Genomic DNA, 13847 nt, shown 5'->3' on the forward strand with positions numbered 1-13847 from the left:
TCCCAGGCACTGGTACCCTGCCCAGAACCGGCGGCGGGAGCTGAGCAAGACCAGGAGTCACTCGTGTTCAGAAACCACCCACTCCACCTTAGCCCGACCCTCTGTGGCACGAGTCCTTGGAGGCCATCAGAGACAAGAGACCAGGAGTAAAGGACACAAAACTTTATACAGGAGAGACCCACGAGTGGCCCCTCGGCCCCAGGGGGGTGCTCCCCCGACGGAAAGGAGCAGGACAGGTAGGGTCGGCAGCCCCAGCCCCGCGGCAGCCCCTGGGCAAACACGGGGTGAAGGTGCCCAGGTAGGGAGGGTGCCCAGGACAGGCTTGGCCCAGGGCCAGCACTCCCCCAAACCAGGCTCTATCCTGGGGCAATGCCAGGGGCCGGACCCTAGCCAGTGGCAGCTGTGGCAGTGCCAGAGGCTCTGCCCTTGCCTTCCTGGAGCTCAGTTGGCCCCCACAGCAGCATGGCCTCCTCAGGGGTCTCCCGTCCCCAGGGATCACAGCCAAGGCTGGACATCCCCGACGTGGGGGCTGGGGTAGCTCCAGCTCACTGCAACACGCAAACTTCCCTCTCATCCTCGCCACCAGCTGCCTCCTCCAGTGGCTCCGGCACTGCCGGCACATCCTCAGCAGCCACCACCTTCTCCCGCAGCTCCATCAGCAGGTCACGGCTCTCGCTGGGAGGCAGATTGCTCAGGTAGTACTGGGGTGCCAGCTCCACCAGCCTGCAGAGATGGGGGGGTGTCAATGGGGCTGCCCTGGAGCAGCCTCCTTGCTATATTTCCACACAAACAGTGCCCCCAGGAGAGAAGACCCAGGCCCAGCGTTGTGCCCTGGGCTCTGCTGTGCTCCCAGGATAGCGCCAGCTCCGAGGCCATGCAGGGACACAGCCTGGGTGTCACCCATCCCTCCCCGTCCCCCAGGGCCTCACATCTGGGGCTGGATCTCGGAGACGATGTGGAGGCAGTTGTCCTGTGAAATGGAGAACTCATGGTAGAGGAGCCAGGGGGGCAGGCGCTGGGGGGGCTGGCACTGCAGGTAGCAGCAGGTGGGGGACAGGTGGGCCACATGCTTGTGTGTCAGCATCACGTAGTTGCCGGAGCCATCGATGTCCCGGGCCACCTGTGGAGCAGAGAGGAAGGGCAGGAGGCTGGCTGGCATGACCCCCACCTCCCAGCCTGACCCCCAGCCACCCCTGGCTCACCTTGAGGAAGTACCCAGAGATGAGGGCGCGCCGGATGTTGAGGACATTGGTGTGGGTCCCGAAGGCGGGGGGCGAGATGGGCAGCTCGATGCGGCGCATCACCTCCAGCAGCTCTGCCCGCACCACCCCTGCCAGCCGCAGGGCCTCCCCGCTCAGCCCGTGCTTGCGGCACCAGCCCTCATCGGCATTGTCTGCAGGGACAGTGGGGTCAGCACCGTGGGGACAGGGACAGAGCAGGAATCCCTATGGGGGCTGGCCTGGGGGCTAAGGGGCCACGGAACCATGTGTGCTGCTGCTGCACCCACAGACCACGTCCCCTCAATGTGTTGGGGACAGGCTGGGGCTGGAATGCCCTTACCAGGGGTGTGGGAGGGGGTGACGACTGTGGGTGCAGAGCTTTGCTCCCCAAAGGAGCCGGGGACATGTGAGGGAGCCAGGGGACACCACTGTCCCACACTCACTCTGCTGAAAGGCATTGAAGATGTTGATGAGAGTGAAGTGGTCTCCGTCCGGGTGCAGCAGGGCATGCCGGCGCAGGGCCACCGCCTCCTCCAGATGTGAGGATGGGAGAACAAAGCAGGGGGAAACTGGGGACAGCACAGGCAGATGGTCACCATGTGCACCCTGACACCACCCCTGCCAGAGCTGGCTCCCAGGGGGCTGCCCCAAGCTCCCTGGCCAGTACCTGTGAGCATGGCAGCCAGGCTGACCATCTCCTCCACACAGTCGAACTCGCAGGAGGCGATGAGCGCCTTGGCCAGCTGGGGGTCCAGTGGGAACTCTGACATGATGATCCCCACCTCCGAGAGGTTTCCATCATCATCCAGGGCTGCCAGGTAGTCCAGGTCCTCCAATGCTTGCATCAGCGACTCAGGGGCTGGGGCAGGACATCAGCTGGCTGCCTGCCATGCCAACCTCCTCCTGCCCCCACCAGGCCCTCCAGCCCTCTCTAGTGAGAACCCCAATAGTAGGGACAGCCACAGCCAGGCTCCAACTACTCCCCTACCCCCCCATGCCATGCCTAGCCCCCTGTGCCCCACAGGCACCACCTGGGCGGTCGAGGAAGTCACACTGTCCCATGTCGGCGATGTCCAGGCGCTTCAGCAGCAGGACGAGGCGGCTGAGGCTGGTCTCACTGACGTGGGGCACGGGGCTGGGGGGCAGCCGCTGCTCATAGAAAGCCTCTGAGTAGAGGCGCAGGCAGGTACCTGCTGGAGAAGGGTTGTGGTGGCAGGGACAGGGTCCAGGGACAGAGAAGCAGGCACAGGCAGGGGCCTGGGGGGGTGGGGTGAAAGTTTCAGGGCCGCCAGGGTGAGGTTCTCACCTGGGGGGCTGCCTGCAGCTCGCTGCATGCGGGACTCAGCCTGACTCTGGCTGATGGGTCGCAGCACCTGGGACTCCGCCCGGATGCGGGGGTTGTAGACCTGCGGGCGCAGGGTCAGAGGGGACACCCCCAGACCAGCCCCCCCACCCTATGACCCCAGCCTGGGGCACTCCAAATAGACCCTGCAGACCACCAGTTTCCCCCCCCCCCCCGTGACTCATCTGAGCCCCCACTCGCCACCCCACTCACGCTGCGCAGCTCCAGCCCCGCGTCGATGACAAAGCGCACAGTCCCCATCGAGAAGGACGAGTCCCCCAGCCAGTGGGTGACAATCACCCGCCGACCCCGGCTGCTCTCCTCTGGCCCCTCATACACCCTCTGTGCTGCCCGTCCCACCCCAGGGTGCAGGGGCAGCACCAGCAGTGGGCCCAGCCCGGGGTTCAGTGCCATGGCCTCAGCCCGGATGGCTCGGCAGCACTCGGTGATCTCCTGTGGGGACAGACAGGGGACACAGGTGATGCCCAGAGTCCCGTAGCTGCCTCCTGGTGCCCTGGGATGAAAGCCCCTGGACCCCACGGTGTCCACATCCCCTCAGCAGGGAATCCCTGTCCCCGCTAACCCCAGGGCTCCCTGCACACAGCTGACAGGGACCCCCAAACCTTTGACATTCCCCCCCCAGTAGCTATGCCTGTAGCCCACCTGCTCACTGGCCAGGAAGAGCAGGACGTGTCCGGGCTCCTGCCGCCGGTGGATGTCCAACACAGCCTGGCAAGCAGCCACCACGTGGCCATGGGTTGGCAAGTCCCTGTAGAGCAGTTGGGGGGGGGCCCAGGCCCCGGCACCCGCACCACGGGGGGGTCCTCGCAGAAGGCACGGAGATGCTCCTCCATGGCCAGTGAGGTGACCACCACCACCTTGAGGGGCGGGCGCTGGCGCAGCACGTCCTTCAGCAGCCCCAGCAGCACGTCGGTGGGCACTGTGCGCTCCTGCACCTCGTCCAGCACCACCACCCCGTACTGCCGCAGCAGCGGGTCCGACGTCATCTCCCGCAGCAGCATCTCATCCGAGCAGAACCTGTGCCAATCCAACCCCCTCAGTGTGGGGGGAACCCCCGGCTCTACCCCTGGGACCATCCCCACACACCTCACCCCCCCAACCACAGGAGCCCCCTCTGCAGCCCTGGGAGCAGCTCCAACGAGGCCAGGCTGGATTAAGAGATTACGCTGGGGCCGGGCAGCTCAGCAGGATTAGAGTGTGATGCGAGGGGGTCTGCTGGTACAGCTAGCCCTTGGGGGCCCCCATCCACCCCCGTACCTGAGAATGGTCTCTGTGGTGCAGCAGTCTTCATGAGGGACGGAGTAGCCGACCTCGTGGCCCAGGTTGAGGTCCATCTCATCGGCCACGCGTAGGGAGAGGCTGAGGGCAGCCAGGCTGTGGGGCTGGGTGCAGGCCACCAGCCCGTGGGCAAACTGCAGGGACAGGGCATACTCGGCGCACCACTGCGGGATCTGCAGGAACAGGGGGACGGGGGACAGGGCCTGGGACTGCACAGCCATGGTGTTTGAGGGGTACCAGGGCACCAATGTGCAGGATCAGATTCAAGCCACATTCCCTGAACTTGTGGTCCAAGGCCCTGCAGGGACTGTGGGCAGGTACCCACACCCAGAGCAACCTGGCCTTGGGGACACCGGGCCAGCACTTGCACCAGGGCTTCATTCCCCAAACCCATCCCTGAGCACATTGGATGGAACCATGGCCAAACCCAGGCTTCGTTGCAGCCGGGTCATGTTTGAGAGCGTGGTTTGGGCACATGGCTCCAAGCCCACGGCCAACACCCTGGTAGCTGCAGAGACGACAGCTGCCAGGAGGTGACCCGGTCCACGCTGGCCACCCCAGATCCCTCCCCTGGTCAAAGTCTGCCTGATGATGTCTCCGAGTATTGTGGCAGGGCTGCCAGGGTCCCTGGACCTGCTGTCACTGTGCACCACACTCACTCATGCCCCGCACACCCCGGCCCAGCCTCGGGCCCAGCCCCGGGCCCAGCTGGTTCCCAGTTCCGGTGCCTGCCTGCTGCTCCATGCAGCACAGCAGCCAGCAGTCCCTGGCTCATGCCAGGCCTTACCTGGGACCCGGTGCACAACACCCCAGCTCTGCACTAGCCCTGCCCCACGACAGCCCCACCGCTGCCACATGCCCGCGGGTGGAGCTGAAGCCCCGTGGGGCTGCTGGTGTCCCTGGCACATCCCCCCGCTCACCTGGGTGCTCTTGCCGGTGCCGGGAGGCCCAGACACCAGGACGATGCCGCTGTTGCCTTCTAGGTTCTCCATGAAGCTGTACTTGGTGGTCCAGACTGGCAGCTCCCGGCGCTGCCGCAGCAGCTCGTAGTACCGTGAGGAGAAGGGCAGCCCATCGTAGGGGTTCACCTCCAGGTCCCCGTCACAGCCCAGGGCCGGGTCCTCCTCCTCTTCTTCCTCCTCCAGCCCTGAGTCAGGCCCACTCTGCCGGGACGGGGAGCCGGGGGCCCCGCTGCCCGCCATGGCGGGGACACAACCACCGGTGCTGTGAGGGCAGGTGGGAAGTGGAGTGGGGTCATAGCAGAACCGGGGGATCCCGGCGCTAGCCCACCCCTCACCCACAGCCCTGCCTGGCCCACCATGGGGGGACAGGGACAGGCAAGGGACCGAAGGGGGACAAGCAGGACACCGGGGGAGCTGTCTGAAACAGGCAGGGGACCGGGGAACCTGCTGTCACGGGACCAGGGGAACAAACCCCGACCGATCCACGGGGCGAGCCCGGCAGATCCGAGCGGGGCGCAAGCGACCTCTGTAGAGGGGCCCGGGCCGGAAGGCGTGGGGCGGAGGCGGCCGGGCAGCCCGGGGCCGGCCCAACGCTCGGACCCGAATGGCGCGGGCCGTAAGGGCCGGGGGGACACCGGCACGGATCGGATCGGACCCTGCACACCTGCGCACCGGCACGGGATGGGATCGGACTGGACTATACTGGACCGGACCGCACCGCACCGCACCGAACCGAACGGGCCAGTGCTGGGGCCTGGTCCCCACCTCTCCCCCCTTAGTTCTGGCCCCGGTTCCGGTTCCGGTTCCGGTTCTGGCCCGTGCGGCTCGCCGCTCACCTGCGCGCGCCGCCGCCACCTCGGGCCTTGCCGGGAGCAGTCAGGTGACTGCTGCGCTGTCACGTGGCCCTGCTACGGCAGCCAATCAGCGCCGCGGGGCGTTCCCCGCCCCCTCGGCGCGCGTTCCCGTTGTCAGGGGCGGCGCTGCCTGCGTGACGGGCACCGGGACGGAGCCCCGAGCCCCCGAGCCCCCGAGCCCCCGAGCCCTCGAGCTCCCGAGCTCCCGGACCCTCTCCGTGTCTGACCGGAGCAGCCGCACAGAGCCCGGCCCCGGCAAAGGAGGCCTCGCCCCGGCAGCGCTCCTGGACCGGGCTCCGATCCGTGTTCCGAGCTGGACCGTGCCCGGCAGACCGCCTCATTCCTGGGTGCCCTCCGGTGCCGGGTGTTGCGAGCGGCTGCAGCCACAGCTTGCGGACATCCTGTATGGGCGCCGAGGCATCTCGTGCTGGGCATTCCGGTGCCGACACCTTCGTACCGGTGCGGAGCATACCCGGTATCGGATATCCAGTACCGGCGCTGGGCGTCCCGGTGCCGACCATTTCGTGACCGTGCCAGGCATCCCGGTGCCGTTGCGGGGCATCCCGTACAGACGCCGAGCATCCCTTACTGGGACCTCGCATACAGTTCCGGCGGCTCCCGGTGTGCCGCCGGTGGGCACCGGCAGATGGAGCTCCCAGACCGAGCGGTGACGGTTCCGGTTGCCCCCTCCATCTCTCTGGACTCGGACCCGAAATGCTCTCGACCACCTCCCGGCTTCCCCTACCCTTCCATCCCAGGGGCTCGCACACCCCCCCCGCTCCCTTGCCTTGGGCTTCTCCGGTCTCTCCATCACCTCTGCCTCCCCTTATGCCTGGTACTGTGGGTACTCGCTCTGGAGCAGGGCTGCCCGGGTAGGTGGGGGTCTGCTCGGGTGGGCAGAGGGCTGCCAGGGGGATATGCCAGCCCCCTGTGGCACTGCCAGGCTGAGACCTTTGGTCCTGTGGTGGCTGTCTCCTGCTCTGCCCACTCATGGATGCTGATGGCTCCTGCTCCCCCAGGGCATCTTCCTGGCCTCACTCATCCACCTGAAAGACACCCTGGAGAGTAGGGGGTAGGTACCAGGCACTGGCACCAGAACGGGTGGGTGGTTCCAGTTTGGCTGCCTGTAGGATTCTCTGTGCCCTACCCTGGGCAAAGGAAAACGTGGTGCCTGCTGAGATGCCCATAGTGCAAGAGATTACCACCACGCTGAGGCAGTGGGCCACCATCTGGAAGCAGCTCTATGTGGTGAGGGCCAGGGTTCCAGGGGAGGTCTGGGGGGTCTGGGGCCAGCAGGGTGTGGGTTGACCCTGCACTGCTGCCTGCAGGCCGGGCAGATGGAGTGGTACTGGCAGATGAAGATGATGATGTGTGAGCTGATGGAGTGGCTTGCAGCTGTGTCAGGGACATTGCCCAGGGATGAGCCCCTGCAGCTCAAGAAGGAAGTGACCAGCAGGATTGACTATGGCAACAAGTGAGGATGGAGCGTGGGGGGGGCATCTACTCCACCCTCCCCCCGCACTGCTGCAGTGTCCCTGCCAGCCTGGCTGGCTGTCCCTGGATTCCCATCACCTGACTGCGTGTCCTTGGGGCACCTGGTGTCCCCACTGTCCTGGCTGGTTGTCCCCTAGTGGCCAGGAACACTGAGTGCTGGTGGGTGCACAGGGCTGTCACCCAGGAGCCCTGGATGGGGCAGGGTTGTGTCCCTGGTGCTGCTCGGCTCTTGTCTCCATGCCAGGGCTCTACTGATGGCAGCACCCGTCAGGATCTGCCCCGCACCCCCAGCCCTGTGCCAGCCGTGCCTGTGTGAGAACAGGTGGGTCCTGTGGGATGCACAGAGCTGTGCCCCCCTGCCCCAGCCAAGCCCCAGGTCCTGCCTCACCTTATCCTGGCCTCTGCAGGATCCTGGAGCTGGACCTGGTGGTGCAGGATGAGGACAAGAACATCCTGGACCCCAACAGGACCAGTTACATCAGCCTCTTCCAGGCACGCAGGAGGGCTGCCCAGACCCTCACTGAGTGTATCCAGGAGGAGATGGTGAGTCCCTGCTTTGCCCAGAGACTGCTGCCCCACACCTGGCTGTGCCGTGGGGCTGAGCCATGGGGCTGAGCGTCCTGTCATCCCACAGAGCCCGCAGCAGAGCCCTGCGGGCCACAGCACCCGCCTGGCAGATTTGCACTCCCACAGCCTCTACCTCTGTGTGCACAACTTCATCTGCAACATTGGGGAGGAGGTGCAGCTCCTCGTGGCCCTGTACGACCCTAGTGAGCAGCGTGCCATCAGGAGGGTACGGGGAACCCACAGAATTATTGAGGCTGGAAAAGAGCTCCAAGATCAAGTCCACGCACTGCTGGAATGGCCACACTGGTCCAGTCTGTGTGCCATGACTGTGGCCACTGGTTGAGCAAGGGCTCTGCATGGAGAGCGCCAGACACACCAACAGGGGCCAAGCAGCACTGTGCCCAAGTCTGAATGCTCCAGCCATGTCAGGGGGTTTGCCTGTGGGCTGGGCAGTGTCCCGTGCAGGGACACTCTGGGGGGGTCCTTACCCCTCTCAGGCTCCTCACCCCTTGCTCTCCCTTGCAGTGAGAACTATGTGATCTGCTGGGCCAGCACTGGTGTCCCCCAGGACTTTGAGCTGCTCAACAACACCAAGGCTTTATCAGGGTGAGCACAGACCCCTCAGGAGCAGGTGCTTCAGCTTTTCTGTTGTGTCCAGCCCTCGCACGGGGCCCCTGAGAACCCATGAGCAGCTGAGTTCCCACTGCTCTCTCCTTGCTGCCTGTTTCTCCTATGCCTCCCCAGCCCCATGGTGCAGACCCCCGGCCTGACACGGGTGTAGGGTCGCTGGGGCTGCTGGGCTGCCCAGGCCCCCATCTCAGCTCTGTCCCCTGCCGCAGTCAGTCCCAGGGTGTGGGCAGCTCCCACTGAGCCGGCGATTTTCCCGCTGCACCAGCAGAGCTGCGCTGACCCTCAGGATGCCCCGGTGGAGCCCTCAGGATGCAGATGAGCGGGGAAAAATCAATGCTAACGAGCTGCATCAGCACTGCCAGCCCCCACTGTTCCCACGGCACTGGCCCACCTCTGACCCCTGCCCACTGCTGGCATAGGCTGCATGTCCCCGCATCCCTGTCCCCTGGAGAGATTCCAAAGCCGTGGAAATGTGGTGCTGTGGAACATAGGTTAGTGGTGGCCTTGGCAGTGCTGAGGGAAGGTGATCCTGAAGGGATTTTCCACCCAAAACCATTCTGTGATTTGATGATTCTGTGCGCCCCAGGCTCCCTGGGGCAGCAGGACCCTGTGTCCTGCAGCTGAGCCCCAATGTGGGGCACAACAGCAGGGGACACCCCAGCAGCTGAAGACAGATCTGGGGTGCCAGGAGCAGAGCCCTGCACACGCTGTCTCATGCTCCCATGTAGCTTCAGGTACCCTGTGGTTCCCCAGTGCCAGTAGAAGCACATCCCTGCCTGTCTCACACAACCCCTGCCCCCAGGACCTGGGCAGCAAGGACCTGAAGTGGGAGAGGCTTTTCCTGGTGTGCCAGATCATCTGGGTGGGATGCACCTCCAGGAGCCCTACAGCTGCAAGCTCAGAACCGTCCTTCACTGGCCCTTTGGTATCTCAGGTGAGGGGGAGTCTGCTGGGAGGTCTGCACTGCCCACACTGCACCCCTATCACCATCTTGCCCACCAGGGTACATGGGGTTATTGGCCATGGGGTGTAGTGGTTTGGGGCAACAATACCCTGGGGCTGCTCCCATCAGGCAGCCCCCATCCCCACATGTGGACTGTGACCCTCACACTCACTCTGTCCCCCTGAGCTCGCTGCCCTGTTCCCCCCAGCCAGCCCCACAGACCCTCATGACACATGTCCCTGGAGCTGGGGTGTGGGCAGGGACTGACACAGCTGCTTCAGCAGCTGGGAAGGTCTTAGCTCCCTCTTCCCACCATGGCTGGTGCTGTCAAGTGCTTCCCCCACCTGCCATCCTGTCCTGGTGTGGGGTCCACCAGCCTGGTGCTGCTTGGAGGAGACCCCTAAAAGCCCTGGTCCCTCCATGGTACCTATTCCCATCAGAGTGGGGAGCTCCCTGCCTTGACCCCTGGTCTCACTCTGGGTATTGATCCTATTGATGGGCTTGCTAAGACATGATTGATTTTACTTGGCTAAAAGTGCACCTGTGAGTCCCGTGGGAGTGGGCTGGGAGCAGCTGCTGGGGCCAGGGGAGCCACAGATCAAAACCACATCAAAACCCTAGCTTAGAGAACTTCTGGCAGAGAAAATTAATTATCTGCAGCATTTGCAAACAGCCCCATGAATTAGTTGGAGTTGGAATGGGGACATCCCTGAAGACATATAGTTTTTTCATTCATCTTCTCTTTATCTTGGTGATCTGAACAACGCAGTAACACAGGCTCCTCAAGATATTCTAAATACTTTAAACGGTGCTACAATTTGTACAGTCTGTAATTTAAAGAATTAGATTGTAATTGTAATAAGTTACTGCAGATTGCTGGATCTATTGGATTACATGAGGCACCACTGGAGTCAGCTGAGAGGCTCTGGCAGCTTGCAAGAGGATGATGAGGGTGATGGCTGGTGTGGGGGCTCACTGCCTCAGGCCCACAGCGGCTCTGTGTGGGGAAGGGAATCCCCAGTTTCCAGCAGGTCTGGACACCAGTGGGCTGTGATGGATCCTGGCACTGGTTGTTCCCAGGACCCATCATGCCACATCCCCCCTTGTCACCCTGTGCACCACACCAGGGCAGAGCCCCCCAAAGCTCCCTGCACCCTTCCTGACTTCAGGGACCTCTCCTGTCCCCCATGCTGGCCATGGCGACCCCCATGCCCCTCAGAACACCCATGGTGCTCATACAGCTCAGTGGGGTAAGCTGGACATGGTGACAGTGTGTCCCTCGCAGACTGCTCTCTGCCAGTCCCTGCAGCCACTTCTTCTTTTTGGCTGGCACTGAAGGTGTTGAAGTGCTCCTGAATATGCTCCTTGTCACCACATGGCTTGCCTGTGACCAGACTGTAATTAATGGGGGTGTCAGGAGAGGCCCCAGCAGGCATGGTGATAGTGGGGTGGCCGTAAGGTGGCTGTGGTTGACTCTGTCTGTTGCAGGCTCTAGGAGGGGAAGGAGACAGCCAAGTCCCAGTGCTCGCTGAAGCAGTTCTTCCTCTCCCTGAACCAGCTGATGAAGTCCCCGCTGGAGGGGCCCATGTTGCTCTCCCAGGTATGGTGGGGTGGGGGCTCAGCTCTGGTGGGGGGGAATAGAACTGAGGGGGCTGGCTGTGCCATGCAGGGGTGACCCTGGCTGTCCCCATGGGGGGCTGACACCAGTCACCCTGCCTGCACAGACGGGGGGGGGGCTGGGGTGGGGTCAGAGGGAACTCCCACCCTGTGCACAGTGTGTGTGCAGGCCGGGACACGTGGTGGCCTGGGGCAGCTGGCAGCCCCTGCTCCTCTGTTGCTTTCTTTCATGCCAGTCTTAGACAATCCCTTATAAACTAATCTAATTCTTTTCAAAAGTAGTTTGAGGACCAACAGTCTGGCTGTCCACCTGGTGAGGAGGGGGCTGTCTCTCCCTGTCCCTGCTCCCACCTCAGCACTGAGGGTTATTTTCATTTTTGTGGTCGTGCTGCTGCTGCGGAGCCCCCACTGCAGTGCTGCAGCCTTGCGGCTCTGCACACCCACAGCTGCGGTTTCTGCACCGCTCAGCACCTTCTGCTCTGCAGAAAATCATTTTGTAACACACCCGGAGCAGAGAGGCTGCCCAGGGCGGAGGGATGATGGTCTGTGGGCAGCACCGGGGCTGCCATCCCTGCAGCCACCGTGGGGACAGTGAAGAGAAGCCATGGGACCCCCGTGGTGGGGCAGGGTGTGCTGCGGGGCAGGGATGGTGCAGGCAGATCTGGGGCTGGGAATTGGTTTTCTGATGCTGCCCGGGAAGCAGCCAGGGCCTGCAGCAGGGTCTCGCTGCCTTGCCCCATGCAAACAGCTGCTCTGGTGCCTCTCACTTTGCAGGACGGCTTGCAGCTCTCTGCATGTGCTGTTCACTTCAAGGGAAATGTCTCCCTTGGAAGTCCCTGGGCTCTGCCTTGGGGATTGGAGTGTTCAGCAGGTCTGGGTGCTGGGGCCATGCTCTGTGGTGGCCTCAGGCATTGCCCACTGTGGCCACTGCTTCCTCATCTGGAGGATCCCATTGCCTCCCTGGTGTCCTGGTCCCTGGTCACCCTGGCCACTGTTCCTTTGCTGTGTCCTGTACTGGTTCCTGATGCAGCCTAGCCACCAGATCCTGCTGTATCCAGACCCAATGGTGTCTCCTGAACGTCTTGAGCAGGTGCTGCAAGGGCAGAACTTTATTTTCTTGTTCTCTGAGTGGGCTCTGGAGCTGCTTTGCAGAACTCGCAGCCCCCTGGTCTCTGCGAGGACCAGTTCCTGACAGTGGGACCCAGGAGATGTGCTGGAGCCTGACCTGGTCTCTGCAGCTCCTCTTGTCCTTAAAGCTGCAATAATTCAACAGCCTAAAGCAGTGTGACACCTCTGTGAGGCCACCTCGCTGTGGGGACAGCCAGTCCTCTGCCTGGCAGCTTTAGTCTGTGGGATTTTGTACTGTTTTGAGTATTTGGAGCTGAGGAGAGGAGGCTGAGACTCTTTAGGCTCTTCCCTCTGGAGCCCCTGGCTGTCCCTTCGTCTGAGGAATGGGAAAAGTTCTCTGGTAGCACTTTTTTCCAAAAGTGAAGCTATGTGACTGTGGAGCGGGGAGACTGACCACTGGTCCCGGCAGGCTCACAAGGAGGATGCCATCCATCCCGAGTGGAAGGTGGCAGTATGATTAGTGTTAATCAGCCCAGCTTCACTAAGCATGCGGTTTAATGAAAAGAAATCAAATTTAGCGGTTACTTTTTTGAAGTTACAAATGTGACTGGCTAAGATAACTGACATAACAGGCGAGACGAACAACTGTGTGACTTGATAGTGCTCTGATTTAAAATTAGCATTGCGTAACTTTATTAAAATAACTATTTTTAATCTCCTTAATACATATCTTCTCTGTTCTAAAAAAAAAAAAAAGTTATTACAAATGGAGAGCTGTTGTGCTGGGATGGGCAATGTGCTCTGGGCTCAGATGTCTCTGTGTGTTTACTGAATTGCCAAAGGTGAGGGAACACTACAGGTGGGTGTGGTGGGTGGGAGCTGACTTGGGATAGAGTTTTTAATTGCACCTGGAGAATCTGGAGATTCACACAGCAGCCCTCCAAAGTTTTCCCCAGCACTTGCTGTCCTGCACCCAACATCTGTGCATTCCCTGTGCTCCAGGGATGAGTCCAGGGTGAATTTGTCCAGCTGCTTTTCAAACCCAGGTGAACTGGCACCAGGGACTTGTCTCTCACACATCTGTCTGTCTGTCCTGCCCATGAGCATGAGGCAGGGCTGGAGGGCTGGTGCAGGTAGCGCTCATCTCTTTGCAGGGAGCAGCCCTGAAGTACATCCCTTCCATTCTCCAGGATGTCTTTGGCATTTTTTGACACCTCCTTGATGGGGTAGGGTTCATGTCACCCTCATCACTCCCAGTCCCACTTTGGTGTGACGCCACCTCTGTCCCCACTGCTACCCTGCTGTGACCCCATGGTCTCAGGGCTGCAGGTGGGGATAGGCTGCAAGGGCAGGTGGAGGGCCTGGGGTCCTGAGCTTAAGGTGGGGGCTGAGTCGGCCCCCAGTCCCATCTGGGAGCTAAAGGGGGTTCAGTCCAGGTGTTTGTACCTTGTCTGTGCTGGGCAGGGGTGGCCTTGGGACTCTGTGTGGTGGAACTGTCCTGCCTGTCTCTGCCCCCTCCCCAAAGTCCTGACCTGAACCCAGAGCAGTCAGAACCTGGGAGGTCTTCTGCAGGAGGGAGAGGGGTGCTGAGGCAGGGGTCTGCAAAGCCTGCAGCATTCTCCCAAGCCCCTTCTTTGACACTCATTCCACCCTCTTGCCTGGCTGGCAGTGTCTTGCTGTGGGACTTCATTGGGAACCTGCCAGACACCATCCCAGTGGGACGGTGCTCAAGCTGGGGGGTGTACAAGACGTTAAATTTCCACCTCAGCTGGTCTCTAGTGAGTCCCTGCAAGTGGGGAGGGGGCCTCCAAGCCAAGGGACAGCATGGACCCAGTGGCTCTGGAGGCCCAG

At 62.2% G+C, this 13847-nt stretch overlaps 1 protein-coding gene across 1 annotated transcript; it reads right to left on the reverse strand.

The window, feature by feature from the left end:
• Positions 1 to 147: 147 nt before the first annotated feature.
• DQX1 (DEAQ-box RNA dependent ATPase 1) lies at positions 148 to 5693 on the reverse strand. The gene is given in 13 exon segments (XM_030450669.1): positions 148 to 723; positions 930 to 1120; positions 1203 to 1393; positions 1664 to 1789; positions 1888 to 2079; positions 2252 to 2410; positions 2527 to 2626; positions 2776 to 3015; positions 3226 to 3341; positions 3344 to 3600; positions 3841 to 4034; positions 4782 to 5085; positions 5660 to 5693. Coding segments are annotated over 12 exon segments (2226 nt in total). The 5' UTR covers positions 5064 to 5085; positions 5660 to 5693; the 3' UTR covers positions 148 to 545.
• Positions 5694 to 13847: the final 8154 nt, after the last annotated feature.

Source organism: Calypte anna, chromosome 4B (assembly GCF_003957555.1).
Source record: "Calypte anna isolate BGI_N300 chromosome 4B, bCalAnn1_v1.p, whole genome shotgun sequence".
Lineage (NCBI taxonomy): Eukaryota > Metazoa > Chordata > Aves > Apodiformes > Trochilidae > Calypte > Calypte anna.